Here is a 27,881-nt window from a genome sequence, read left to right on the forward strand (position 1 = left end):
TGTAGTCCTAACGCTGGGAGCCGCCTCGGGAGAGGCGACTGCGGCCTACACACCCCATGGTGCCGCGCGGCGCTGGCCGCTCCCGGATGTGTGCCTGGCGCCGGAAGAGAAGACGGCCCCCCTCTCTCGGCCCGGCCATCTTGTGGGAAGAGCTGAAGCAGGCGCTCTTGGCTCGGCGCGGCCCGCTGCAATCCGTGGAGGAACGCGCCGCCGAGCCACCATCATGCCTGGGCACTTACAGGAAGGCTTCGGCTGCGTGGTCACCAACCGATTCGACCAGTTATTTGACGACGAATCGGACCCCTTCGAGGTGTTGAAGGCAGCAGAGAACAAGAAAAAAGAAGCCGGCGGGGGCGGCGTTGGGGGCCCTGGGGCCAAGAGCGCAGCTCAGGCCGCAGCCCAGACAAACTCCAACGCGGCGGGCAAACAGCTGCGTAAAGAGTCCCAGAAAGAGCGCAAGAACCCGCTGCCCCCCAACGTCGGCGTGGTTGACAAGAAGGAGGAGACGCAGCCGCCCGTGGCGCTTAAGAAAGAAGGTAAAGCTTTGGTGGAAGGTGGGGGAGACTCGGGATGGAGGGAATGAACGAGGGTACTGGTGGCTACCACTGGCTTCTGAGGCTCCGAGGGTCCGCGAGGGACTTGGCCGCCGATTTCCCCGCGTTTCCCCCGCCTGACAAAAGCCAGGTTCTGCGAAGGTGCTGGGAGCGTGGTAGCCCCAAGTTCAAACCGCCACCTGCAAGGATCCTGGAGCCACCCCTTCCCGCCTCAGGTTCTGAGAGGAGGAGCGTGGTCGGGATCCTGGGAGGCTGTTGTCTTCCCGCCGGATTCCTTGGCGGGCGAGCGCATGGGCCGAGGTTCGGGGAAGGGAGCTCCTTCTCGGAGCGTTATGTTGTTAACGGGATGGCGGGGCCTCCGCGGCTTCTTCCTGCTCAGAGCTCTCTCTCAGTCCGCCGCTCTGAGGTGCGGTTGTGTCTTTTAGGTTCCTGCCCTGCCGTCTTGTCCCAGGGTGGCGTGGAGTACCCCCGAGAAAAGCTGGGGGTCGGAGTTTCCACCTACGCCCCCCCCCACGTTCGAGCCTATCGGATGTTGTGGAGTAAGGTGCCCTTTTACGTGCTCCCTGTGCTTTATCGTTACCCCCTCGCCCGCACAACTATTGCAAACTTAATAACTTGCTGTAGTGCGTCAAGCTGTTGGGAGGGAGAGAAATTTGGCCACCTTGGATTGAGCAGAAGCGGGAATTCTGAATGAAGATTGGTGATGGCAGGAAATCCTGAAGCTTGTCCTCGGGTCACGATCTTTTTCCCCGGCCGGACCCCCCGCATGCAGTGTTTCATGTGGCGTGGCCTGGCCTGGGCCTCGTGGTGCAAAGAGTGTCGAGGCTGTCACAGCGTTAGCCGCCGCAGAGCCTTTTGGAGTGCAGCTTTTTCTCCCCATGTGCGTGAAGCATGGTCAGGATTTCATTGGCGGGTAGTAGTTGCTTCCAGGTCACTGTAAACTTCGCAGGATTGTCTTGAACTTGGTTTTCGCACTCTCACTCGTTACTGGTTTGTCTTTTGTGATGGATGAAAAAGCAAAACAGTGGGGGATTAGAAAAAGTGTACACGATCCGTAGTAAGTAGGTGTAGGATTTAAGCTTTGAAGCTTAAAGGTTTCCTTTATGTGTTGAAAATTGAAATTTTGCCACGTGCTTCCGAAAGGAGTTCTCATTAGCTTTAGTCGAATTTGATAACATTCAACTATTTTAAATTAAAAAAATCAAAACAATTGTGTTAGGTTTTGGTTTAGAACTTTTAGAAAATACAGAGAGAGGTTTGTGAGGCTTGGGGTGAAGAACCTAGCTGGTAAATAAAACAGTTGCATTAAAATTACAGGTTGGGGAGGGAAGCACAAGTTGGAGTATTAGAAAGCATGTATATACATCGTTTAGGCTAAATATTCATTCAGCTAAGTTTTATAGCAATCTGTAGCACAATAATAAATCTAATTTCTATGTTAAGGAACACTGGCTTGTGTATTATTTAAACTGCTCAAGTTTACCTCCTGCATCACACTAATCCAAAGAAAGTACATGAAAAAATGGAATCTGAAGTGTGTTCACCCATTTTGAATGTTCGAAACATAAAGCATGGTTTAAACCCCTCATATGTTTTGATCATAAAGCCCATTTTTGAAATAAGCTCTTACCGGGAACTTAGTATTTTAAATTACAAAGTTAAAAATTTATTTCATAAATTTATAGCCAGGACCGAGTTCAACATTCAGTAGTCTTTCCTTGGGAAAACTTCCATTATTAGCTATCAACATTTTCCTTAGGTCAGCATTTCAGAGCACACTTAACCTTAAATTGCATAAAACACAAGCTTATAAAAATATTGAATGAAAAAAAATCGTTTTGAGGCCTTACTACTTAGTCAGTTCTGGGCATTGGGGAAGGATAGACCTGTAAACAAAGTCCCTGCCTCTTGTAGTGGGATGGATTGTTAACCTGATCATGTGTTCCTAGCCTGTGAATAGAGGTCCTGGCACAATCCTAGACGTGCCTTAGATGTGTGTTTGATGTTTATATTCTTCGAATTTTGTAGTTTGTCTTTTGCCCATTTGAGGAACTTGAGAATTGACACCACCTACTCATTTGTTTTTTTAATGTTAGAAGCCTGGAATCTAGTGAAAATCAAGAGACACTTGCATTTTTAAATGTCAGTCATTGGGTGGATTTATTTGTGTTTTAGATTCTGTAAGCCTGATACTGGATATTGGGGTGGGGAAGCAAGCCATTGTTCATTTGGGTGTGTGGCTTGGATAGTATAAGGACTGGTTCCATAGCTCCACCCTAATACACTACCTCTGATGAAATTTTTTTTAAATGCCTTGGTGTAAGATCTAAGATTTCTGGTCTGTCCTGAGAGTATGTGGAACGGACCTTAAAATTTCACTGAAGAGTTTGACATTTACCGTTTGACTTTGGCTACAAGCAGCTGAACAATTGGGGGCATCCTGGTGGTGGTACACTTTCTTAGAAAGAACCAGAGTGAACCAACTTAATTTCTTGTGAAAACAATTCCTCAGGTGCTTTTTGACTTTGTCAGAAATTGTGGTTTGGGAATTAGAGCATACCTAAAATATTAGTCATGAATTTAACTATCAATCTACTTACTATCTTTAAGGCTACCAGTAACGCATATTGGTTGCCTTTTTGGCCTCTGACATTAACAGGAAAAAAGTAATGAATGAAGGGGGAAATCAGTAAATGCTTCAGCCATCACTTAGTGTCACAAGTTTCTATTTCTGTGTCTTGCTTAAAAGGGGTCCTTTTGTGTATGTGGTTTTTAAAGATTCTTTGGAAACGAAGATACTTGAAAAGGCAAACCAAAAAAATCTCCATAATAATAAAATAAGTGGACTATTTCCTGTTGGTTGCATAACAGTATGTTTTAAAAGTTAGGTGTGGTATGTATGTATATGTATACATATATATGTATGTAGACTGCAACAGGAGAGGAAGATGGTACCTTTTTCCTGTTAAATAGCTATTTTCAACTATAGAGAAAATTTTTTAAAATTTATTTTTTATTGAAGTATAGTTGATTTACAATGTTGTGTCAACTTCTGCTGTACAGTGAAGTGATTCATCGATTATACATATATACATTCTTTTTTCTAATATATTCTTTTCCATTATGGTTTATCACAGGATAGTGAATATATCAGTAGTTCCCCGTGTTCTACAGTAAGACCTTGTTATCCATCAAAGATGTAATCTTAAGTGCCGTTTGTTTTCCTTTCAGTTTTGTAATTTTATAGAATCATCAGTCTTTTTACTCTGTTGTTCTTTTTTTCCCCCTCCAGATTATATAAAATAAAATAATGTCTTCACTGGGGTTTTTTGAGGGTCCTTACCTGGTGATTGTGTTGGTTTGCTTGGTTATTATTTATGAATGGCTAATGGTGTTATTTTTGGTATCTGTAAAACCAAAATGTATCATTTGCTTAAAATTTCTTTAAATTTAGAATTTTAAATTAAGAGACTGGCATCTTGAAAAGTGAGAGAAATAATGGCTACCCAAATGACTTCCAGGTCAGTTATAGAGAATGCTTTGGGGGAAAAAATTATTTGGCAAACTGAATGGAAGTTTGAAACAAGTTTATTTAAATAGGAATTTTTCTGAAGTACTTTGTTACACTTTAGAGATGCCCAGCGTTAGCCTTTTTCAGTGGGAAGTGCTAGTTAGTGGACTTAGAGAGTAGTTTTTTTTTTTTTCTTTTAACAGTCTAGCCCTAAATTTTTTGTGTTGCAAAAAATAATTTGCTTACGTGGGTTTTTTAAAATCATTTTAGGAATAAGACGCGTTGGAAGAAGACCTGATCAACAGCTTCAGGGTGAAGGGAAGATAATTGATAGGAGACCAGAAAGGCGACCACCTCGTGAAAGACGATTTGAAAAGCCACTTGAAGAAAAGGGTGAAGGAGGAGAATTTTCAGTTGATAGGCAAGATTGTTTCTTAATCTCTTCATGTTTTGTCAGTTTACAGAGTCACATCTTAACACAGATAAATTGAGCGTAATTGCCAGGAAACAGTGTGGCTAGTTAATTTTATCAGTTTTTCTAGCGAAACATATAAGTGTGTGTTGTTATTCTTAGGACATTTTGGTAACAGTTTTCAGTATTCAAACTTAGATTTCTTGTAATGAAACACTTCAGTTATGAAGGTTACATGTGTTTATTTTAATTTTTATGTATATTGGTGAATAGCAGTTTTACTCGATTATAATGTGAAATGAGTAACAATGAAGAAGTATATGCATTAGTAGTAAAGTTTTAGAGAATGTCAAAGTAATTTTCTTATGTTGGGGAGTTTCTTAGTTTTGATTTCCTTTGGGATATGAGCCAGTAAATATGTTCCTGCATTTTTGAGCCTTTGAATTTCCCTTCTTCCTTTTACCAGAAACCTTAGAAGTATATAATATTTTTTTATTTGTTATAGACCGATTATTGACCGGCCTATCCGAGGCCGTGGTGGTCTTGGAAGAGGTCGAGGAGGTCGTGGACGAGGAATGGGCCGGGGAGATGGCTTTGATTCTCGTGGCAAACGTGAATTTGATAGGCATAGTGGAAGCGATAGATCGTAAGTCTTATATTGGTTTTTATTATACTTTTATATTTGAAGCTACTTCTTTAATAAAACAAAATTTGAATTTCTAGAACTAAAGAGTATTATGTTAACTCAGTTTTGTTAGTTCTTTTTCACATTACAGTGGCCTGAAGCATGAGGACAAGCGTGGAGGTAGCGGATCTCACAACTGGGGAACTGTCAAAGATGAATTAACGTTGGTATTCTGTTTTTTTTAAATAAATACTTCTAATAAAATTGATCTTATACCTTACTAGAGGTTTGCCCATTAAACTTTTACTTGTCCCTGGGACACGGATGGATGCTCTTATCTCAGAGCTACTTCCTTATAAGATAATGAATGCTTTTTTGGATATGTTTGGGTTATAATGTATCAAATGACCAGTTTTTCTACGTTTCAAAAATATGTGGTATTAATTTTTCTTTTCATATGGATACATAGCTTTTATTGAAATCCTATTTTGAGGTTATTTGGGCATTATGTTATTGTATGTTTCTTATTTACTAGTTCTCATTCTAGTTATTGACCCCTTTGGTGATGACAAAAATTTGAAAAGCCAGTAAGGCTTTATTTTAGAACTAACTGCTGTCATACTACTTTTTGAGTAATGTACTTGAGCTATAACTTGGATCAGTATACATTTTTAAATTATTTTCTCTTAGTGGTCTACTGGGGAGTAAATTTAGTAGGAAAAGACATTGGGAATGTGAGAATTTTAAAATATTTCTGTGAAGACTTTCAGCTACATGTAAATGGACCTAGATGCCTTTTTTTTTCTTTCTTTCCTTAGAGAGTCCCCCAAATACATTCAGAAACCAATATCTTATAATTGCAGTGACTTGGAGCAATCAAATGTGACTGAGGAAACACCTGAAGGTGAAGAACATCCAGTTGCGGACACTGAAAATAAGTAAGTGATTTGTGTGTACGGTAGCAGTAATGCTCGAGTGTTGAAATGTTTGGGGTTTAACAAGAAAACAACCTATAGGCTTAATGCTGTTATTTATTTGCTTTTTAACAGGAGAGACTTTATTGTACTCCATTCCCTCAAATAGTATTTAGAGGAGTGCTTTACAAATGTATATGTTAGTCTCTAAAGGTTTGACAAATAGAAATGGTTATTTCTATTTGAAGTTACCATTGTTATCTTAAAAAGATACAAAAGATATGTATTTCAGTAAATCCTGTTAACCCTAAGCACAAAAATAGCCGTTTTAACCTGAGAAATATTTGGAACTCATAGTTCAAAGTACTTTGGACTCTATGTAACTGTACAGATTTTATTCTAATACAGTTTAAAACGAGAAAACATGACCATTTTAAAATTAGTTCCTCCATCTCCTTGAAGTTTTTTTTTTCCATCAACATAGAATTTGGAACATAGCATTATTGGCTTGTTTTAAAATGTGTGAGGAGAGCAAGCACCAGAATATGTTATCAGTTCACTAGAAGACAGTTTTGAAATTTTTTGTTCAAGGGTGTGGGAGAGTTTTAAAGACTCAAGTTATGCTAGTAGAAATAATTTAATGCCTTCCTCTGGTTTCCATCAATACAAGCAGAAGTTATATGCTAGGCATTTCTTTCAGTATGTGGTTTAAAGTCTTGCATTACAGATTATTTAGGTCAGTAATTCTTAACCAGGGCATATTCAAATCATTTAGGGAGGCAATGCTTTTCTAAACTTCTTTTTCTCCAGAAAGAATTGTTCTTACAGTGAACCATTATTAATGATTGGAAAATCATATTTTGTGGATTTGTTTGAATAAGGAATAATAATGAATTTACTGTTGGAGAGAGTAGATAAAAATACATGGTGTTAAGTGATGTGTTGAACTTGGTAATATAAATTCATTTATACGAAACTATGGAGTCTTAATTTTGTGTGGTAAACAATGAAATTGTGATAGGTGAGATAGATGAACCTTATGTAACATTAAGTACTTTACAAAGCTCAACATAAATGTTGTTCCCTTAATGAAGAGTTCATGTTTAACTCACTTTAAGAGTAATCTGACAAGATTATAACTGTTTACCAGAAGGAAAGGATGTTATTGATAGGGTATTGGAAGCAAATCCTTAGCTCAGTTCCCAGGACTAAAATTGGGGGTATTGGGTCTAAAGACCATGATGATGACATTAGAGCAGCCTCTAGTCTTACTCCAGAATAGGGGAGAGTCTGAACATAGTATTATGTCTTGCATGTGCAGGTGTAAATTTAAGAAACACAGCTTTGGCTGAATTTGATTAGCTCCCTTATGTATAGTTCTAGAGCTTCTGTTTTGTCTCATTTGATATCCTTATAACAACCCTTGAAGGTAGTTGTCATGGTTTCATGATATGATAAAGGTATGCTGAGTTCTTTTCTTGGCTGTGTTACAGCTTAGGCATAGCTAGGACCTTTTTTCAGTCTTTAGTTTTCTGATCTGTAAACTGACAGGGTTGGACTTTACAATCTAGATCTCATCAATTCAGTGTAAGCTTGGTCTGGGAAGTTTTAAGATGGGATTTGTCAAACAGTAGAGAGTAGCACAGACAGGAGATATTTGAGCAAGGCTAACTGAATCACCTGCTATCTTTGGAAAGAAGCAGTGCTCCCAAAATAGCAAACAACTTGTTTGGTGACAATTGGAAATTGAGATTAAATAGTGGATTCCTAGACCTATGCTTTGTTTCTGTAAAAAGGGAAAGGGATAATATGTAATAGTTATAGCCTGAGAATTATATTTAGAAATAACTAATTTGGTGTTAAGCATTGAAACCAGTATTTTGTAGAAAGTTCCATCACTAGTGAAACTGTAGTCTCCTTTTCATATACCGATTGGTTTGAAAGTTGGAGTATAGAAAGTTAGGATTTTTAGAAATTAAAGATTTGCCTTAAGTGTTAAATAAAGGATAGGGGAACAGTTCTTTTATATTCTAGAATATGAAACTTGGTTGCTTATGGATGTCCTAGATGATTACCTTCATATATGTTATAAATTATGTATTGTGGAAAATTATGGAAATTAAAAAATGTGTTTTAGGAGAAGTTAGGTCAACGATTTTAATCACATAGTGTAAGTTTTAAAAACAGTAGTATGGTTTTAAAAAATGTGTTCTAGGTTTGATATAGCCAATTCAAGATTGTGTTACTGATAGATGATCATTTAAGAGTTTATGAAGATGAATTGTATGTTCCTTAGTTATCCACGCTTTCACTAATTCAACAAACATTGGATTCCTGGTCTCTGCCAAGTCACATGTTAGCCACTGGGTTACAAAGAAAACTGTGATTCTCCTGTCCTTGGGTAATCTAGAAGACTACCAACCAGCCAAGATTAACTTCCTTACTTACAATTGTAAGTTATATGATTTTATAAGCCCCCTTACCACGTGTAAAACTTAAACGTTTTCACATAGGGAGAATGAAGTTGAAGAAGTAAAGGAAGAAGGCCCAAAAGAAATGACTTTGGATGAGTGGAAGGCTATTCAAAATAAGGACCGGGCAAAAGTAGAATTTAATATCCGAAAACCAAATGAAGGTGCTGATGGGCAGTGGAAGAAGGGATTTGTTCTTCATAAGTCAAAGAGTGAAGAGGTAAAATGAAGTTTTGTCGTGTTTGAAAACGTTCAGATGTCTTGAATTGCATTTACAATTTTTGTGTTAAAATTTCACGTGGGTAATCTGTTTATAAAAAAGAAAAGTTTTACATAGGATTATTTGAGGCAGATAAATTGCCCCAAGAGGAAAATAAACTGCGTTATCATATAGTCTAAGAAATTATTCTTTCAAATTTGTGTAATATTTTTTAAAATCTTACCTAACTGGGAGTCATTAAGACTTGTATTAGGTTAGGCGGTTGGCATTTTTATGTGGGAAACTGTCTGCGTATGCCATATATAATATCCAGGAATCTTTAGTAAATGGTATTATCCTTTACTGAGGAGTGATGTCTTGTAAAGACCAGAGAATTAATTTATGAGTTTCCTTTCCTTAGGAAACAAGGAAACTAATGAAAATATTTGAGAAAAACGTGTGTGACTTTTGGTTTGGTAGCTTCTATTTAAGCCTTGGGGCACATTCTTAGAGGAAAATCCCACTGCTGTATCCTTTTAGGGTTTGTGTAAGTATGAGATTTTAGTCACAAAGTTAAATTGAAATGTTACGAAGGCAACCTGTAATAAAAAGATTCAAAAAAATCCACATTTTAAATTTCTAAACAAGAAAATAGCTGTGAAACAAACTTGGAAATATTTTTAAATAAAATAGAGGTTTGGAGATGATTTTTTAAACATTGACTTCATGAAGGTAGTATAAATGAGGATATTATCTTAAGTGTCAGTTTCTGTAGGGAAGAAAAAACATCTTCATTAGAATGCTTTTGGTTATTTTTTTGTAGTTCTTGCAGACAAAGTTGTTTTGTGTATCTGTGTAAAACAGAATTCTTTATTTAAAGAACCATGAAAGTTCACTTTGGGGAGATTGTTCATTTGAACTAATTATTAAACTGTTTAGGTTAATGTGAAAGAGATTTACTTTGGCACCTTTGAGACAATTATTCATGACCTTTTTGGGGTCCCGACGGAACTTTTCTCCAGAATAGGACACTTAGATATAAAATGTTTTGATATATTGTATCATTATTATCATTAATACCCTGAAGCCTTTTCATGCATTTTTTAGACATCAGGTTAGGTGTCACAGCTTTAAGTATTATTTTATATTGAGCTTTTAAGAAATAACTATTACACAAGGTGATGTATATAATTAGAAATTTTAGAAAATTATAAAATGTGAAATTAGTGATGAATAACCTTGAAATCAGGACATTTTCATTATCAAGCCACTTTTATATGTTTGGACCCTTATAGTTATGCTGCCTTTGTGATGTGTGTACATGAAATCCAGCCTTACTGGCATATGGCCTCATCATTTGAATACAGATTGACCCCAACTTAGAACTTTTTGGTTTTTTGATTTTAAAATGGTGTGAAAACAATACACATATAGTAGAAACCATACTTCAGGTTTTGAATTTTGATCTCCCAGGCTGAATATGCAGTACTCGCTACTCTTTTGTGATGCTGGGCAGCGGCAGCGAGCTGCAGTTCCCAGTCAGCCTCCTGATCATGAGGGTAAACAACTGATACACTAAAAACCATTCTGTTTTTCACTTTCAATACTGCATTTAATAAATTATGTGAGATATTTAACAGTTTATTATAAAATAGGCTTTGTGGTTTTGTGTTAGATGATTTTGCTCAACTGTAGGCTAATGTAAATGTCCTGAGCACATTTAAGGTAGGGTAGGCCAAGCCGTGATGTTTGGTAAGTTAGGTGTATTAAATGTATTTTGGACTTAAAGATATTCAGGCTTTATCAGGATGCAACACCATTGTAATTTGAGGAAGATCGGTATGATAGGTCTTCAAGTTTGTTGTATACAATGCTTTAAGTACTCTTTCTCTTTTACTTACCTTCATCTTCACAGCAAATATGAAGTAGTTAGGGAAGGAAAGAAACTGAGAAATGGAGAACTGAATTATTGACAGCTGAGACCAGAGCTCTTATTTCCTCATTGTCATACAGTGCTCTAGAAAAAAAAACTTTGGAAATTTATCCTACTAGTTAACTTGAAGGTTGGGGATGTAACCTGAACATCCAGACTTCCTCTTTATTATTATAGTAAAACCTTCAAGATGTTTTCAGTAGTATATCAACTTAAGTTTTTTTGCTTCTGTGCTCTGGAAATCTATAAATGCTTTTAATTGATAAATTGATATCATTGCTTTGCAATAGCTAACGTTTAAAATCAGAGACTTAGTATATCTCATTGACTTTAATTTGCTAGTGATTTTGTGGGTTTGCATTTGTGTTTTATGCTCCTTTATAATTAATATTTTAAAAAGAATCTTCTATTGCCTTTAAATTTAACCTAAAGGAAGACATAAAGTGATGACATTTAATTTGGATATTCGATGATTAAAGGAATGAAAATCTGTGTACAAATACAAATTTTATTTGTACTTTAAAAGGTAATTATTAACAGTTGTAATATTATAAGTCATTTAGAAAGAGTGAAATATCCCTTCAGAAAAGAGGATTATACATGTATTTAGAAAAATTAAAACATACTTCAAATTAGTATAAGAAGTTTCTAACTAGAAGATTAAAACCCATTCACCCCAAGGATACAAAAGAGATCAGACATAAAGCAGTGTAAAATTCTCTGGCCTTTTTTTGCAGAGTCCATTATGTAGCTTAGGATCTGGGTTTCACAAATATGACTTCATTTTTAAGAAGGTTCCTGTGGTAAATTTAAGGCATGGTTTTATTTGTGCACAGCTTTTCAAGGTTCCTTTCTTACGTAATGTTGTGTTTCACTTGAATTTGTAGTTCTCCAATTTATATGGAAGAACACATAGTTAAATATGAACAGAAAAGCATTTTGAGAAGTTTATATATAATTTCTTTCCCAAGTCATAGTTGGAAGAGTATAGAGCAAAAGTTCTCTTTAAAACTTATATATTCAGTAATATCTCTAATAGAAATATATACCATCTATCCAAGTCTTCCTCAGAGGTTCACATTGGAATGCTAATCTGCAGGGCATATTTTAAATGTACTTATTCATACTTCACTGCTAAAGATGATGATTCAATAGGTCTGAGATGGGGCCCAGCCACTTGAATAGTTGTGATTATATCTCTAATCAAGACTTGCTAATATCATCTATAATTTAAAGTTAAGGGAATATGAAATAGAGAAATGTGAAAGGAGTTATTCCTCCTAGATTACTGTAGCTGATCCCAAAGCTTACTTATTACCTGTAGAGGTGTTACTATATTTTTTCACACAAAGTGCAGGTTGGATTTTTGGTCTTTTTAGGAGAAAACTCATTATTTAGAAGTGTGCAACATTACTTTCCTATTAATCACCCAGTGGCTTTCACTTAAATTTTTAGGCTCATGCTGAAGACTCGGTTATGGATCACCATTTCCGGAAGCCAGCAAATGATATAACATCTCAGCTGGAGATCAATTTTGGAGACCTTGGCCGCCCAGGACGTGGTGGCAGGGGAGGACGAGGTGGCCGTGGGCGTGGTGGACGTCCAAACCGTGGCATCAGGACTGACAAGGTAATTTTAAGGCTTCTTTTACCCTTTTAAGTAATTCGAGGACCTCTTTCCACAAATCACTGCCCTAGGTCCTTTTGGGGACATAAGTCGAAGAAGAAAAGGTTGACATGCATGCCTTTAAGAAACTGCATTTTAGGTTATATATTTTTTATATATATATAAATTTATTTATTTATTTTTGGCTGTGTTGGGTCTTCGTTTCTGTGCGAGGGCTTTCTCTAGTTGCGGTGAGCGGGGGCCACTCTTCATCGCGGTGCACGGGCCTCTCACTGTCGTGGCCTCTCTTGTTGCGGAGCACAGGCTCCAGACGCTCAGGCTCAGTAGTTGTGGCTACGGGCCCAGCTGCTCCGCGGCATGTGGGATCTTCCAGACCAGGGCTCGAACCCGTGTCCCCTGCATTGGCAGGCAGATTCTCAACCACTGCGCCACAAGGGAAGCCCTAGGTTATATTTCTTGTTTAAAGCACTTACATGACTGAATAGTGCTGCCAGTAGTTAAGTTTACCATCCTTCATCGAGTACTTATCTGGTGCCAGTCATGGTACTGTGCTAAAAAAACAAACAAACAAAAACCCCACCATTTTACAGAAGATGAAATTCAGGTGAAGGGAACCAAGGTAATTCTTGGCCTTTGGTAAGGTCTGCCTGAAATGCCAAATACTTACTTTGCCTTGACAAATCTTCACTGCTTTTTAGAGCTCAGCTTAATAAAACCTTTGTGTCCTTTGTATAATTTTGTGGCATTGACTGATTGTTTTTTGTTCATGAGAGCTGTTCTGTAAGTTGGGATTCATTTGTGTCCTATTTTCTGTAATCTCCATTGCCTTGCACTAAGTGTGACAAAAAACAAATTCTTCTGAAATATTTTGATAGAAGCCCTAGTAATTGGTAGGTTTGAAATGATCTGTCAGATGCCAAAGTCCATGGTTTTAATGACTAGATATTACTAAAGTATTAGAGATAACTTGGGTTAGTTTATTGTCTCTTATGGTCTACCAAGGAAACCATAATGTCCTCCTGAATTCTCAACACCTGATAGGCAAATTGGGGGACCCATCTGCTTGATTGAGTTTGCCAATGTTTGATTATAGTAGTAACTTAATATCCTAGATTTTATGGTCACCCATAACAATGTAGTGATATTTTGTTTTTATTTCTTTCTCTGTGACATGGGTTCTTTTTAAAGGCATTGTGTATATGGATCTTTTCAATACTTTTTTGTTTTGTAAAAATTTGTATTTTGACTGTAAATAGCCAAGAATGTGCTGCTTAAATAACTGTAATTGGTTTCTTAGCCTGCTTTCACATTGATGCCATTCTTATTTAGCAAGTGGGGAAAATAAAAGGATACTGAACAACAAAGTAAGAATCCATATACATACCTTGTGTGACTCTACTTGTGTGATTTATTAGAGAAATAACCCATGCTGTTACTAGGGAGTTTTCTGAGATCTTGATAGAAATTCAGGACAAGGCTCATTGCAAATATTTGTAGTCCTATTATTATTTTTTTTTTTTAATTGGCGTATAGTTGGTTTACAGTGTTGTGTTTCTGGTGTACAGCAAAGTGAATCAGTTATACATATACATATATCCACTCATTTTTAGATTCTTTTCCCATATAGGTCATTACAGAGTATTGAGTAGAGTTTCCTGTGCTATACAGTAGGTCCTTATTAGTTATCTATTTTATATATAGTAGTGTATATATGTCAATCCCAATCTCTCCCCCACTGTAGTCCTATTCTGATCCATAATTTTGCCTTTCAAAAGTAAAAGCTTTGACATATTTTACTTATTGTAATAAAACTAAGTTGTTTTTAGAATTCTGTGTCTAAATGTAGACACTGGAAATATATTAATAAGATTTGAAAATCTTTAATTTTGCTTCTGTTTCTTTTTCAGTCAAGTGCTTCTGCTCCTGATGTGGATGACCCAGAGGCATTCCCAGCTCTGGCTTAACTGGATGCCATAAGACAACCCTGGTTCCTTGTGGACCCTCCTCTTTGAGGCTTGCATGCTTAAGGATCCCAAACGACTAAGAAATTTAAAAAAAAAAAAAAAAAAAAAAAAAGACTGTCATTCATACCATTCACACCTAAAGACTGAATTTTATCTGTTTTGAAAATGAACTTCTCCTGCTACACAGAAGTAACAATATGGTAGTCAGTTTTGTATTTAGGAAATGTATTGGTAGCGGGGATGTTTTCATAATTTTCAGAGATTATGCATTCTTCATGAATACTTTTGTATTGCTGCTTGCAAATATGCATTTCCAAACTTGAAATATAGGTGTGAACAGTGTGTACCAGTTTAAAGCTTTCACTTCATTTGTGTTTTTTAATTAAGGATTTAGATGTTCCCCCTATTACAAACTGGTTTTAAATATTGGACATAATAGCAGTTTTAATACCTGCTTTGCATTTTCACACATGGTCAACTGGGACATGTAAACTTTGATTGTCAAATTTTATGCTGTGTGGAATACTAACTACTTTATGTATTTTAACTTAGTTTTAATATTTTCATTTCTGGGGATAAGGTCTTTTTTCACTTCTCATGATAGCTGTTATATATGCTAAATCTTTATATACAGAAATATCAGTACTTGAACAAATTCAAAGCACATTGATTTATTAACCCTTGCTCCTGCATGGTTCATTAGGTTCAATTTATAATTGATTCACAATTTCAATTACATTTACTTTTAAAATATGTCACTTTCCCGTTTTAAAAACCAATCTAGACACCTTACTGGTGAAAGTTGTTTAAGCTACTTATTGTTGATAGACATATACTGTCAAGTGAAGTAGTTTTATGGGTGTTGGGTTTTTCCTCCTCCAATAGGGTGGGTGGAACAAGTTAATTTGGCTAATGCGTAATATTTAAACTGCTCTGTAAAGTAAGTGGCTGCTCAGTATGATTTGTATGTGTGAAAGGTCCCAAATCAAAATTGTACATCCATAATCAACCCTTCAACCCTTGTTCTAAAGAAACCAAAGGGCACTGGTTAGTATGGTAAGGGGGGGTATGTTAATTTTTGGAATTTGGAAAGCAGACAGCTTTACTTTATAAGGTTGGAACAGCAGCACCATCCATGAAATACAAACCAAAAATTTTACTGTTTCTGAATTTCCTATATTGCTATTCATTTTGGTCTTAAGTTGATAGATTCCACAGAAGGTGATAAGTATCTTTTACCTCTTCTTCCATTAGAAAATTAGGTTAATAATGGATTTCTTGATCGAGAGCATCACCACTGACTAAAACATACATGGAGAGAATAATCAATAAACAGGCTTTCTAGGATCTTTTTTTTTTAAGTGTTCCGCAACATTTATTGATAAACAGGAAAGGGGTTTTATTTACAGTTTTGAAGATCTTTTTGTCACTATTATTAGTAATTTTCTATCTATGTATGGTAATGTCCAATTTTTAAAATACTTTATGATTTAAGACTTTAAATCATAAAATGTCTGTTTAGCTGATTAGTTCTCCCCTATACTTCTAAATGAGAAATTGTACAGTACAAGAGTTGTTCATTGGGATTAGATTTATTAACCTAGTTACCTACTAGTTTGACATCTTAGGAAGGAGGTAATTGTTTTTTTTTAATGATGGATAAACTTGTGCTGGTGTTTTGGATCTTATGATGCTGAGCATGTTCTGCACTGGTGCTAATGTTTAACATAATTTTATATTTACAAACATACCTGCTACCCAGAGGCAAGTATTAATTTAGTCCATATGGACTATTACCCCTCTTGAGATTGCAACATACACACTCCTAAACACACTCATACATAAGTGTGTTTAGACTTTGAAGTATCTTAACTCATTTCTGGACATGAATGTGTTATAAACCTCCTGATTTCTAGCAACATATAAAAAAACACTGCTATTAAAAACCCATCACAAGTTCTACTCATTGCCAGCCATTGCTGGCATTCTGTCACTAGAGAATACACAGCAATATCTGGTATGTTGCAAGCTTTCAAGATAGCCTGGATTTTAAAAGTTGGTCCATTAGTTGTATCTGATGGATGTAAATTTGCCTCCTAGTTCACTTTGTGTCAAGAGCTAAAACTGTGAACCTAACTTTCTCTTATTGGTGGGTAATAACTGAAAATAAAGATTTTATTTTCATGCTCACTTCTTAAAAGTCATAAAAACAATCAATAGGAGCCCATTTATCGTCATGTGTTTTCTGACCTATGTGTGCACCCCCAAGGGTAATGCTCATATTTCATTTTTCCTCCTTAAACTTAGGTTTTGTTTATGTGGGGTGTTTATTTAACTAGGCTGTCAACATTTGGGATGGATACCTATTTTAATTACTATAATAAGAAAGTTCTTGTAAAATGAATTTCAAGGACTGACAAGACAATTGGCATTTCTTTTTAGCAAACCATGTTTTTGAGTGTGAAGGTTAACGATACTGAATGTCAGGGGGTTGTTTGTTTTTTGGTGGCTGATAGAATGTTCTAATGAACTTTTGATGCTTTTAAATGGAAATAATGCCAGAGCTTATATTTTTTATTAACATGTTTCCAGTTTGCATTGATGATTGGGATAAGGTCTCTTTTTTTATAATGTTTTGAGACCTGTGCGGAGTTATGAAAGATTTTAAAATGTGTTGCTAGGCACTATATGTCTAAGTTTACTCAGTTTTATTTAAAAAGTGGAGGCAGGACATATCGAGTCGTAAATACATTTGGGGCTTGTTGGTGTGGGTGTGGAGGGAGAATATTAAGTATTCATTTTGATTGTGTTATTTTTCGAATTGCTATAGATGGTTGTCCTGAAATAGAAAAATTTTGTTATGCTGTTAGGGAGTTGCATAGAAAGTCTGAATACGGTATATTGGATTTTTAAAATATATCTTTAAGAGCACTAACATTATATGGAAAGAACCAACAAATAGTAAAGGGCTAAAAAAAAACTTAGAAATGTGGAGCTACTAGAACCGGAATGATTTTGACTTTAAGGTAAGATCATATCAGGTATACTAATGGACATCTGTATCCCAACGTTGAAGTAATTGGTAAAGCAAATTCTCAGGCTCTCAGATGCCTGTAGTTCTGCTTTGTAAAGAAAGTAAATAAATGCTTAGAAAATAGATTCTAACGCAGACATTTGTAATTCTGCTGAGATTAACGTGTAAATAAATGTTTAGGGAGTCGGAACACTTACAAGCCAGATCTCCAGGTTCACTGGTGAAAGCCCAGAACATGATGACTAGAATGCTTTACAGTAGTAACAAGGCAGTAAAATCCCTAGTCAAATTTTCAGATCTAGTAATTAGTGAGATAATCTGTAAACATTGTAAAACTTTCAGGTTTTATCATTGAGCTGTATGTTAAGTGGCAGCTTTCAGAAATTTAGGCTCAATGATTTTTTGCTCAGCCTGGGTTTACCTATGACATGTTCTCTCAGCTTCAGAATCTTACTTGATCGAAGTTAGACAAATATGGAGAAGTGATTGAAATAAGTCAAGCTGAGAGGAATTCATTAGATCAGTAATATAGGGAAAGGTAACCTAAAGGATAAGCTTAATTTCAGAAAGAGATTAGGATATAAATTATTGAAATCATTACTACATTGGAAATGAGTAATGAGTATCATTTAAATAAGTGCTGTGTCTAAGCCAGGGGTCAACAGATTTCAGCATGTCGCCTGTTTTTGTATGGCTCCTGAGCTAAGAATGGCTTCTACATTTTAAAAGGATTAAAAATTATTCTACAAAGATGTGTGTAGCCCACAAAGCTTAAAACATCTGGTCCTTTACAGAAAATGTTTGCTGACCCCTGATCTAAGCCATCACTCTCAGGTCAACATATAAATTCTTTAAAAAAAAAAAAAAGTTTACTTCCAGGTACAGATTAAATCACCCTACCTCCTGGGAAGTTGTGAAATTAGAAGTATTTAAAAAAATTTTTTTTTACCCCTTACCTCTAATCAGAATAAGGGCAGGATACTTGATAGCTTCTTAGTAAAGAAAATCTTGTTATTTAAAAAATTGTTTAGCTTGCAAATTCTGAAAGCTGTTAAGGAAAGTATAAATTTGCTAAAATAGTATATTTAGTGCCTGATTATAGTTTTTCACATTTAGTGGCACTTAGTGCTAAGATCCTTCTGTTGTGCTAATTTTGACTTTTCCGTAAGATGAGAATTATGAATATTTTGTATAGGTAAGAAAACCAATGTCTAACTCCATAGGTTGACTGGGGCGGGAATTAATGGCTTCTGAGGACTGCATTTCTCAGCTTAAATCATGAGGTTATCTGGGCAGAATCTAGCTTTTGTGCCATTACTTCTGTCTTAAATAACTGGGAGTCAGTTGTTTGCTTCTGTCTTACAAAATAACTGGAAGTCAGTTGTTCGCTTTGAAATGGAAAGAAAAGGTAAGAAACGGCCTATTCAAGTTAGAAAATAATTTACCAAATTATGTTTTTGTTGGAGATGTTAATTACATAGGTAGTGTTAAATCAGTAACATTTGTCCCTTTTGTTGCCCATTGGGGAGGTTATGACAGTTCTGGTGCACTTGAATGTGTATTCCAAGTCTTGTGCTTGGAAAACATAAAAGAGATACTTGCTGATAACTAATCTGACAATTCTGGTTCATTATGGATTTTTAAAAACTATTTACAGACAGTACCTAAAGTGATGAGAATTGCTCTGAACTGATCTTGCTGTGGCTTTATTCCTTAAATAGCTGCTTTAGTGTTACTGGTATGGAAATGTGAAAAGCAAAGGGCTAGTGAATATTTAGGATTTTGTTATTTGGAGAACTGAGAAGTTATTTGGGAAGTAGTTTGGACAGTATTGTTTACACTATATACAATATATAGTATAATATACACTGTATATAGTTTACACTCTCACCTTAATTGCAATTGTTGCTGATTTCTCTTACAGATTTTAGGACCTAAAAAGAGCTTCAATTTGAAGAAATGGCACAGGTTTTCATCTACCTAGAATGGAGATTTTGTGTAAAGTGATCCAGTTGAACTTGGTTCTTGACATTGCCCAGAATTTTGTCAGATTGGATCTCAAGTTTTTTATTAGCTGATGAGTAATGTCAGAAATTATGGGAACTTTTACATGTTGAATTCGTTGTTTCACATCTTGGGTGTAATAATCTATAGTGAAATGTTGCTTTGTTTGGCAACCATACTGACAAAAGTTAGATGAGCACATGTTTAGACATTTTGTCAAAGTGCTCAGGCTGCCAGGGGTTGACTAAACACATCAATGAAGATGGTAGATTCCTCCCCACCCCCCCAACACTATTTCATAGCTGAAAATGTTTAGGCTTACATGACTGGCAAAATGAACTAAACACAGATAACCTTTCTGTTTAGAGATACAGTGGTTTGTCTTTTCTGTGGAAATTCTGAATTTCCAGTGAAGCTTCCACATTTTTTTTTCCCAGTAAAAGAGGAAGACCTTTTCCTAAAAACTACAGATAATTTGGTTTCAGCTTGATCTTGTGTACTTGTTTATCAAGGCTTCACTTAGGTGCTACAGTTGTAGTAGCTTCTTAAATATGCCATGGAAGACTGGATTGGATAAAACTACTTTTAATACAGGTGTTCATTGGTCACTAATTATACGAAGAGAATCAGCATACCCAGCCACGTATATTGTGTGTGCTTCAGACCACTGTGTTTTGTTCATAACAGTATTCCTTGAAGATTGAGTGGCACTTTGGCACTGTATCGACAAAATCCAGTAGTTGAAAAGTGTTTAATGTTGAACAGTTGGATTGGCCCACCCCCACTCAGGCCCGCATTTTGAGTCAAATGGTAGAGCTGGAAGTCACGTTGACAGAAATAGAGAAGTGCTTTGGAGGCTGTAGAATGCCAGGTGAAAATATTTGCTTGAAGAACTTAAATAACCAGCACCTCAATTACAGCAAAGCATGGATGTCCCCCCCACCTTTTTTTCAGGATATCAGTTTCTTGCTACTTAAGAGTTATTAAACTTCAAAAATAACTGCAGATTTTTAGAGGAAAAAGTTTGAGGAGTATCTGTAGCTGGAGAAATTACTGACTGAATTATCCTTTCTAGTTATTTTATCTATTTTAAGCACGTCGAAAGTGGTTTGTTTTTTTTTTCTTTTAAAAACCATCTATACAACTGCTCTGAAAGCTATCCTGCCATAGACCAGAGGGAGTCTAAAGGGAGTGTTCATAGGTATGCAAAGGAATCCAGTCATATGCAGTTGTTGGACTGAAAGGAGAGAAAACTTAGAAAACTAGTATTTTCTACAGTATTGTGAAAAGGCAAATGGTCTTCTAACCCCCTTTGTGATGGGGGAGAGTAAGATTTCTGCTTCTAAATGAACTCTTGTGACATACTATTTTCACCTTGAGAGATTTTTTTGGCTAGGGATGAGGGTCTCCAGGCTCTTTGCTTTGGATAGCACAGGAAAAACCCTCTAGTTAACACAGGCTACATTCTCAGCTAATGTGCAGGGAGATACATAGTTGACATTTTAGTAAGTGAATTAGATTTTGTTTCCTAAAGGAACAAGTGTGTTTTGTTACAATTTTTATCCAATTTCAGAAGAATGTTTTTGCAGTTTTCTGAACTAGTGAAAATGTTCGGCTTGTGGGTGTTCTACCTTTCTGGTGAAAATTCAGGGCCTTTGAAAACAATTTAGTCTCTGTGAGAATCTCATAACAGCTTTTATAGTATTTCATTGGGTCCAATTACCTATGGGTAGCAAAATATCTGAAATTGGAAAAGGGAAGGTATTATGGGCCTCACCTGACATTCTCTTGCCTAGGCAAGGCCCAGGTCTCTTGTGGAAGAATTCCTTACAGTTGCGGAAATTGAAAAGTGGCCAGAATTGATGTAAAGGAACCCCAAGGTAGCACATAATAGGTTTGTATGTTTCTTGGAGATACAATTGAAATCTCGGAGCCAAATTAAGAATGGTTTTGCCACTTGTAAATAAAAGAAAGGACCATTAACAAAATGTGGAGCTAATTACCATAGAATGAAGGAAAGGCATTTATGTTTCAGCAATTCATACAAGCAACACAATTGAGTCAAATGCAGCCCTACTTCCTTTTTACTTAAGAAATAGCCATGTTTGGAAAAAATCAGGTAAGTTGGATGGGGTTATAGTTATTTTAATTAAAGAGAGAACACACTGCTCTGGTTACTTTTCTGTTTGAAAGGCATAATGTTTTGATTCATAGTTTTAAATACTTACCAATTTCCTTAAAATAATGGACTTTCTCTGGAGTGTTATTTCCCTTCTGTGGCCTACACAGTGTGCCTTGTATTGTAGGATTTGGATTAGTTGGGTAGATAAGTTAGCAAATTCAGGAGTGCCAGATTTGTCCTGGTGTCATATGCTTTTTGGGTAGATTTCTCAAGAACCAAGAAGGCTCTAGAACTTTAGAAGTACAGAGATGCCAGGTTTTGGTTACCTAGTAACAGCTTCAAAGATTTTTATGGAATCACAATTAACAGTCAACTACAGTCGGAACCCCAATCGATATAAATTTTTTGTGCAGTCACTTGCACAGAAAAGAAAGTAGTTGAAAATTATGCTCTAAAACCAGACTGGTATCAGGTACTAATTGTGTGACTTTGGTTAAGTTACTTGTATCACAGTTTCCTCATCTCTAAAGTGGAGATAACACCTACCTTAAACCAGTCATGGTGAGAACCGCCTTACACCCCTTAAAAACTGCATGTATTAAGTACTGTGTTAGAGGTCATTGATCATTATTAACAATTCCTGTTAGAATGGGAATAAGGCAAAATTTGGCTTTTTATATAAACTTTGTATTTCAAAGATCCAATGCTTCAGTTATTACTCTAACATCCCCACCCCCCCTCACCTAGTGTGGAAGCTACTTTGTCTTTTCTACCCTCTGACAGGAGTATTAAGGGTGGAAGTGCCAGACAGAGGAGGTGGAGGATGAAAGAGACGTGGGCCATAAAGAAAGTGGTTAGTGTCTGTCTTTAGGACCCACTGTCTCAGGTCTTTGGAAAGAAATTGGTAATATTTTATATTTCATTGACTCCCCACTTCTGAGAGTAATAAGCCTTTGTGATGAAAAGAATGCAAAAGTAATTTAAAAACCTGTGGCTGGATGTAGTCACTGTTAGCATTTTGGTGTATATTTAGATTTTTTTTGCATTGCTTTATGAAAGTGAGATGATTCTATTCAGCCATTTTAACCACTTCCATGTCAAACATTCTTATGGTTTTTAAAAGGCTGCATAGTATGCTTTGCATCAATTTTAAGATGCATCCCAATTTCAGGCATGTTAAAATGTGGAGGGGGCGGGGAAGTGTGCACCATAGCAATCAATGGCATATTACAGTTTAATTTGCATTTTTTCCCTATTCATAGCAAAGTAATGAGGTGTCCCCTAAAATTGGTGGCGTCTTAGACTCCATGAAATTCAGTGTTTCATTGTATGCGTGATTTAACCAGGTCCCTACTGAAGGGCATTTAGGTTCCTCTCCCCATTATAGTCAGTGCTGTGATAAATCTTTTATAGAGTTTATGATATTTGTACTGTTCTTTAGTCTACATTGCTAGTCAAATTTTATTGAATATTGCCCAGGTGCCTCCAGAAAAGAGCCAACTAACATTCCTGTAGCCAATCGCAGTTCTCTGATTAATAGTGGCTAATTTTTTCATTACTGTTGCTAATTTGGTAAGGGAAAAATGGTACTTAATTTTTATTTCTTTGATTACAGCTGGAGTTTTTTTCATGCTTATTGGACATTTATATGTATTTTATGAGTTGCTCACTCCATTTTTCTTTGAAGTGTTGGCTTTTTTCATATTGATCTGTAAGAGTGCCTTATTAAGTAAGTTATCTTGGCATATCTTGCAAATACTTTTATCTAACTTGGTGTGTGTGTTTTGCAAAGTTTTAATTGGAAATTTATTCCCGTGTAGGCTGTGATGTAAAAATATGACTTGTTTCTTTCCATCATCAGTTGGCCAATTGATTAAATTGCTTATCTTTTTTTTTTTTTTCTTTTAGGGTGAAGAAGAGGCCTTTCTGATCTCTTTTATTCTAGAGAGTGATTAATTTGAGGGTTCACCTATCAGCCTTTCATAAGGGTGGATAATGTGAGTGTCTTTGTGTCCTGCAGGCTAGGAAGAGAAAAACAGGGCTCCTTTGGAGGGCCTGAGCAGTGATACTGGGACAGATGACAACTACGTCAGGTGAAAGAAAAAGAGCTTGATGGAGAAAAGCAAGAATCAAACACGGGGGATTGACTAGAATAGAATGTGCCTAGTTTGGCATTTCTTTCACTGGCCTCTGGGAATTGGAGAGTTGCAGCTGTAGGCTATTAATGGAAGCTGAGAAATTGGGACAGGGTGGAGGGGAAAAGGCACTAAAGGGAAAGAACCAGATAACGCCAGTTTGGCTTTCCTATTGCCTATAAGGAAAACAGAGGCCCAGGAAATAGAATTTCTGGCTTCTGGAAAAGAGGGCCCTTTTAATTCAGGGTAATGATCTGTACACAGGAATTGGTAGAGATTCCCATGAATTCATTGAGAATGAACTTGGACTCTATTTGTAGTATTTAGGTCCCAGAGAATTAAGGAATTTGATGTGTTTCAATAGAGCAGAGATTTCTGGGTTGGGTTTTGGATACATATCAGGAGTGAGGATTTAAAGAGTTGCTAATTTTCCTGAGGAATGAAAGCCTGGCTATATGAATATTAGTGAGCTCTACCTAGTCCTGGTAAACTAGGCAATCTGATTTGGGAATTTGACTGTGTGTGGGCAGGAAGGGAGATTATAAAAACTATTTGGGGCAAGGGCAGAATGAGGTTACCCATCCTGTCATTCACGGAAAGAGGACATTTTATCTGGCAGAGTGAGCAGCCAAAGGCATGTTCAAATATGTTTTTAATATATAAGAAACTGCTACATGTATTACAGTAGTGCTGTCAATAAACGGTAGGGTAGAATGGGGGTTGGGAATGAAGAGATTATAAGCAAATGCAATTGTCTCAATAAAGAGGAAGCAGGCACAGCTGGACTGGCTTCTGGAATAGAAGGAACAAGGTGGAAGTGGTGGCAGAAGACATCTTTTACTTTTTATTGATAGCCTACTATGGACCAGGCATGATGCTGGAGATTGCCATGGTTCCTGCTTTCCAGCTATTTACAGTCCACTAGAGGAAGTAAGTGCATCATGCTAGGGGAGCACTGAGGAGGCCTCTGCATCCTTAGAAGGAGCCTTTAGGGGTCAAGGAACTCTCCCTTTAAAAAAAATTTTTTTTTCACCTTTTAGGAAAGCAAGTAAGGACTGCAGTACCACCTAGAGCTTTAAGGGAGGGGAAAAGGTGTAGGGGGTAAAAGGGAGACTGGGACCTGTGTGTTGAGGCCAAAGGGGTAGGGCAGCGGTCCCCAACCTTTTTGGCACCAGGCACTGGTTTCCTGGAAGACAGTTTTTCCATGGACGGGGGTAGGGTGGGGGGAGGGGGGATGGTTTCAGGATGATTCAAGTGCATTACATTTATTGTGTACTTTATTTCTATTATTATTACATTGTAATAAATAATGAAATAATTATACAGCTCACCATAATGCAGAATCAATGGGAGCCCAGAGCTTGTTTTCACTTGCCGCTCACTGATGGGGTTTTGATATGAGTCTGCAAGCAATTGGTTTATTATGGTCTCTGTGCAGTCAAACCTCTCTGCTAATGATAATCTGTATTTGCAGACGCTCCCCAGAGCTAGCATCACTGCCTCAGCTCCACCTCAGATCATCAGGCATTAGATTCTCATAAGGAGCATGCAACCTAGATCCCTCGCATGCGCAGTTCACAGTAGGGTTTGCGCTCCTATGAGAATCTAATGCTGCCACCGATCTGACAGGAGGCGGAGCTCAGGCGGTAATGCGAGTGATGGGGAGCGGCTGTAAATAGAGATGAAGCTTCGCTTGCTTGCCCGCCTGCTCACCACCTGCTGTGCGACCCGGTTCCTAACAGGCCATGGGCCGGTACCGGCCCATGGCCTGGGGGTTGGGGACCCCTGGGGTAGGGGAAGAGTGACTAAGATGGCTATCAGGTAATCAAAAGGTATGTAATAGGAAAAGCAGGTATTGCAAGAAAGAAAAGTTGGCTCTTATTGTCAAGAGGTGATAGGTTGGCCTGCTTCTAAGGTGGCAGCTTTGTCATGGCCCATTGCAAACAGTCAAGGGGCTCCACATCCTGGGTGCAGACAAGCCAGTACTGAAGCTGCTGAGATGCAGGGCACCATGGTATGGGGGTGCTACACAGCAGCTAAATAGAGTAGAATGGAGATGTAAGGAAGAAGCTTAAGCTTTTCAAATAAAGCTTGGAAGAACTAAACGTGTTAGTCTGGAATAGCAGGAGGCATGGATGAAGTGTTAAACATGAACAAGCAGAGCAAATACTCATTTTAATTTCTAGAGCTCTGAGGGACATCTGGTAAACCAAACCCGCCTCAGCTCCAGTGTTTGGGTGGGATGGTGGTAGGGTGTAGGACCCAGGCTTGACAGGGATTTAAGAAAATGGTTCCTGGACCTTTCATCCCATTCGTTTGCAAAGAGTACTATTAGCATTTAGACTAAGATTCTTCTCTGTCAGCTTAGCAGAAGTGCCTATAGTTAAGGGATAGAGGCAGTGATGGGTGAAGGGAGGATGATAAGCCAGAGGCCACATCTTTAAAGTTTTCCAAGTTCATGCTGGGGAAAAGAGAATTATCTTCCATGATCAACTTGAACTGTCTGAGGACCAGCTCAAGAGTTTTCCTGAGGAAGGAAAGCGGGATGCCTTCAGAAGGGATGACTTATGAGTGCAATCTTGGCAGTTTGGTCTTAGACCCTGAGGTAGCCCTGGTCCTAAAGGCAGTATCAGCTGCAGCAGAAAGAAGAGGAAACACAAGGGGTCAGAGAAGCTTTGGCCCACTCTTTTACAAGACATTGTATTTCAGAGAGGGGAGGCTGCTTGCCCAGGGTCCTACAGTGGGTTTAGCAGTAGCTTTCCACCATCAAGCTGCTTTCACTGAAAAAGGGTGAAGGCAAAATAAAACAAACGAGCAAAACTAAGGAAAAGGTACATTCTTAGGCTTCTACAAATAAGGACAACCATGACCATCTTGGGAGCCCTTTTATATTGGCGTTCACCGGGGTCCTTTATGCCTGCATATGTAAAACTAGGTCTATCTGTTTTGAAGGTACCCAGTAATTCTAATATGTCCATCATTTAGAGTTGTGCTCTCCAATACAGTGGCCAAGTGTCATATGTGACTATTTTAATTACAATAAAAAGTCAGTTCCTCAGTCATACTAGAGGTACACCCCTAAGTGATCAATGGCCAATGTGGTTAGTATCTGTTGGATCAAACAGGGCAGCTATACACAGAACATTTCTATCTCAGGCCTGTTGGACAGTACTGATCTAGACATAAGACCTGGTTTGTAGTAGCTGCTTTATAAGTTGACCCTTAAACAATGTGGGGGTTGGGATGCCGACTCCCCTGTGCAGTTGAGAATCTGCATATAACTTCTAGTTGGCCTTCCTTATCTGTGGTTCTGCATCCATGGGTTCATCCAGCAATGGATCATGTAGTATTGTAGAATTTATTATTTTAAAAAATCTGCATATAGGTGGACCCATGCAGCTCAAACACATATTATTCAGGGTCAACAGTAAATAGTTGTTGAATGAATGGTCCTCTGGACTATCTGCCATTGCTGGTAAGAGTTTTGGTTTCCACTCTTGCCTTTCTCCTTTCTGGCCAACATAGCCAAGAAAGTTGCAGGAACCCAGATTGGAGTCTCTAGGTCCACACAGCAGAGGATGTGATCTTAAGGCTCTGGAGAAGTCAAGATGAGGTATCTTGAGGTGAGATTCACCCTGAGTTGGCTTGCCTGCCCTCTAGCTGCAACCAGACCTGATGGTAGCACCCAGACGTAACGACCACTGGAGCAGGTGGCTGGGGAGATGGGGCACGCTGTGTCACTTGGAGGCACATCGACTTTCCAAACTTCAAGCTTTGCCACTCAGAGCATGAGGGAACCACACCCCATCTTTAACTGATCCAGAGTCAACTTCTCACCACAGGAGAAGGTGAGTGGGTGAAGGGAACTCGAGGGGAAAACGGAAAGAGAGATGTGCTGAGGCAGTTCTTCCCGAGGGTCAGTTATGGGAGCCTCAGGTGAAGGGAGATAATCTATGTTGGAGGGTAAGTAGCCCTCATGGGCAGGAAGGTAGTCCACTGGGAGGACTGTCGAGGGGCTGGCTGGGTTTCCCAGCGTTGAGTCAGGGCCCTTGCTCCCCAGCACCTTGTACAGATCCACGCCTTGTCCCATCTCTGCTGTGAGAGCTCTCGGAGTTGGGGGGCTCGAGGCACTGTATCCTGTGTCTTCCTCAGAGGTATAGTGACCTTGGACTCCTTGTCCCTTTTCTGGCCAGTTGGGGTGATGGGGACGTCTGAAGGCTGGGTTCACTTGGTGAAGGACTTTGTTGATGACCAGGGGCTCAGGTTCCTCGGGAGTGGGCCAGTCTGTCAGGAGCCTATCCAAGGCCAGCTGCGTCTTCTCCTGAGAAAGGGGAGGAAAAAGCTCATGTGGCTATGTTGAGTAAGTAGCCTTGACGA

General features: G+C 37.9%; 2 protein-coding genes across 5 annotated transcripts in view; one reads left to right on the forward strand and one right to left on the reverse strand.

The window, feature by feature from the left end:
• Positions 1–87: 87 nt before the first annotated feature.
• On the forward strand, positions 88–16,399 carry SERBP1 (SERPINE1 mRNA binding protein 1). 4 transcript variants are annotated; one of them, XM_082358479.1, is made up of 8 exons: positions 88–536; positions 4,336–4,486; positions 4,983–5,123; positions 5,254–5,325; positions 5,921–6,040; positions 8,530–8,707; positions 12,075–12,248; positions 14,153–16,399. In XM_082358479.1, exons 1-8 carry the CDS (start codon positions 224–226, stop codon positions 14,207–14,209), a joined length of 1,206 nt encoding a protein of 401 aa, XP_082214605.1. In that variant the 5' UTR covers positions 88–223; the 3' UTR covers positions 14,210–16,399. The 4 variants fall into 4 exon arrangements, with proteins under 4 accessions (XP_082214605.1, XP_082214608.1, XP_082214606.1 ...); XM_082358482.1 differs by having other exon boundaries at positions 98–536; positions 5,236–5,325; XM_082358480.1 differs by having other exon boundaries at positions 110–536; positions 5,236–5,325; positions 5,966–6,040.
• Positions 14,238–27,881, reverse strand: part of IL12RB2 (interleukin 12 receptor subunit beta 2) — a 91,445-nt gene continuing 77,801 nt past the window's right edge. Inside the window, 1 exon segment of the mRNA XM_082360021.1 lies at positions 14,238–27,825. Within this exon segment, the coding sequence (XP_082216147.1) occupies positions 27,286–27,825 (540 nt within the window). The 3' untranslated portion in view covers positions 14,238–27,285.

Source organism: Balaenoptera borealis (assembly GCF_965194805.1).
Source record: "Balaenoptera borealis genome assembly, chromosome: 1".
NCBI classification, from domain to species: Eukaryota; Metazoa; Chordata; class Mammalia; order Artiodactyla; family Balaenopteridae; genus Balaenoptera; species Balaenoptera borealis.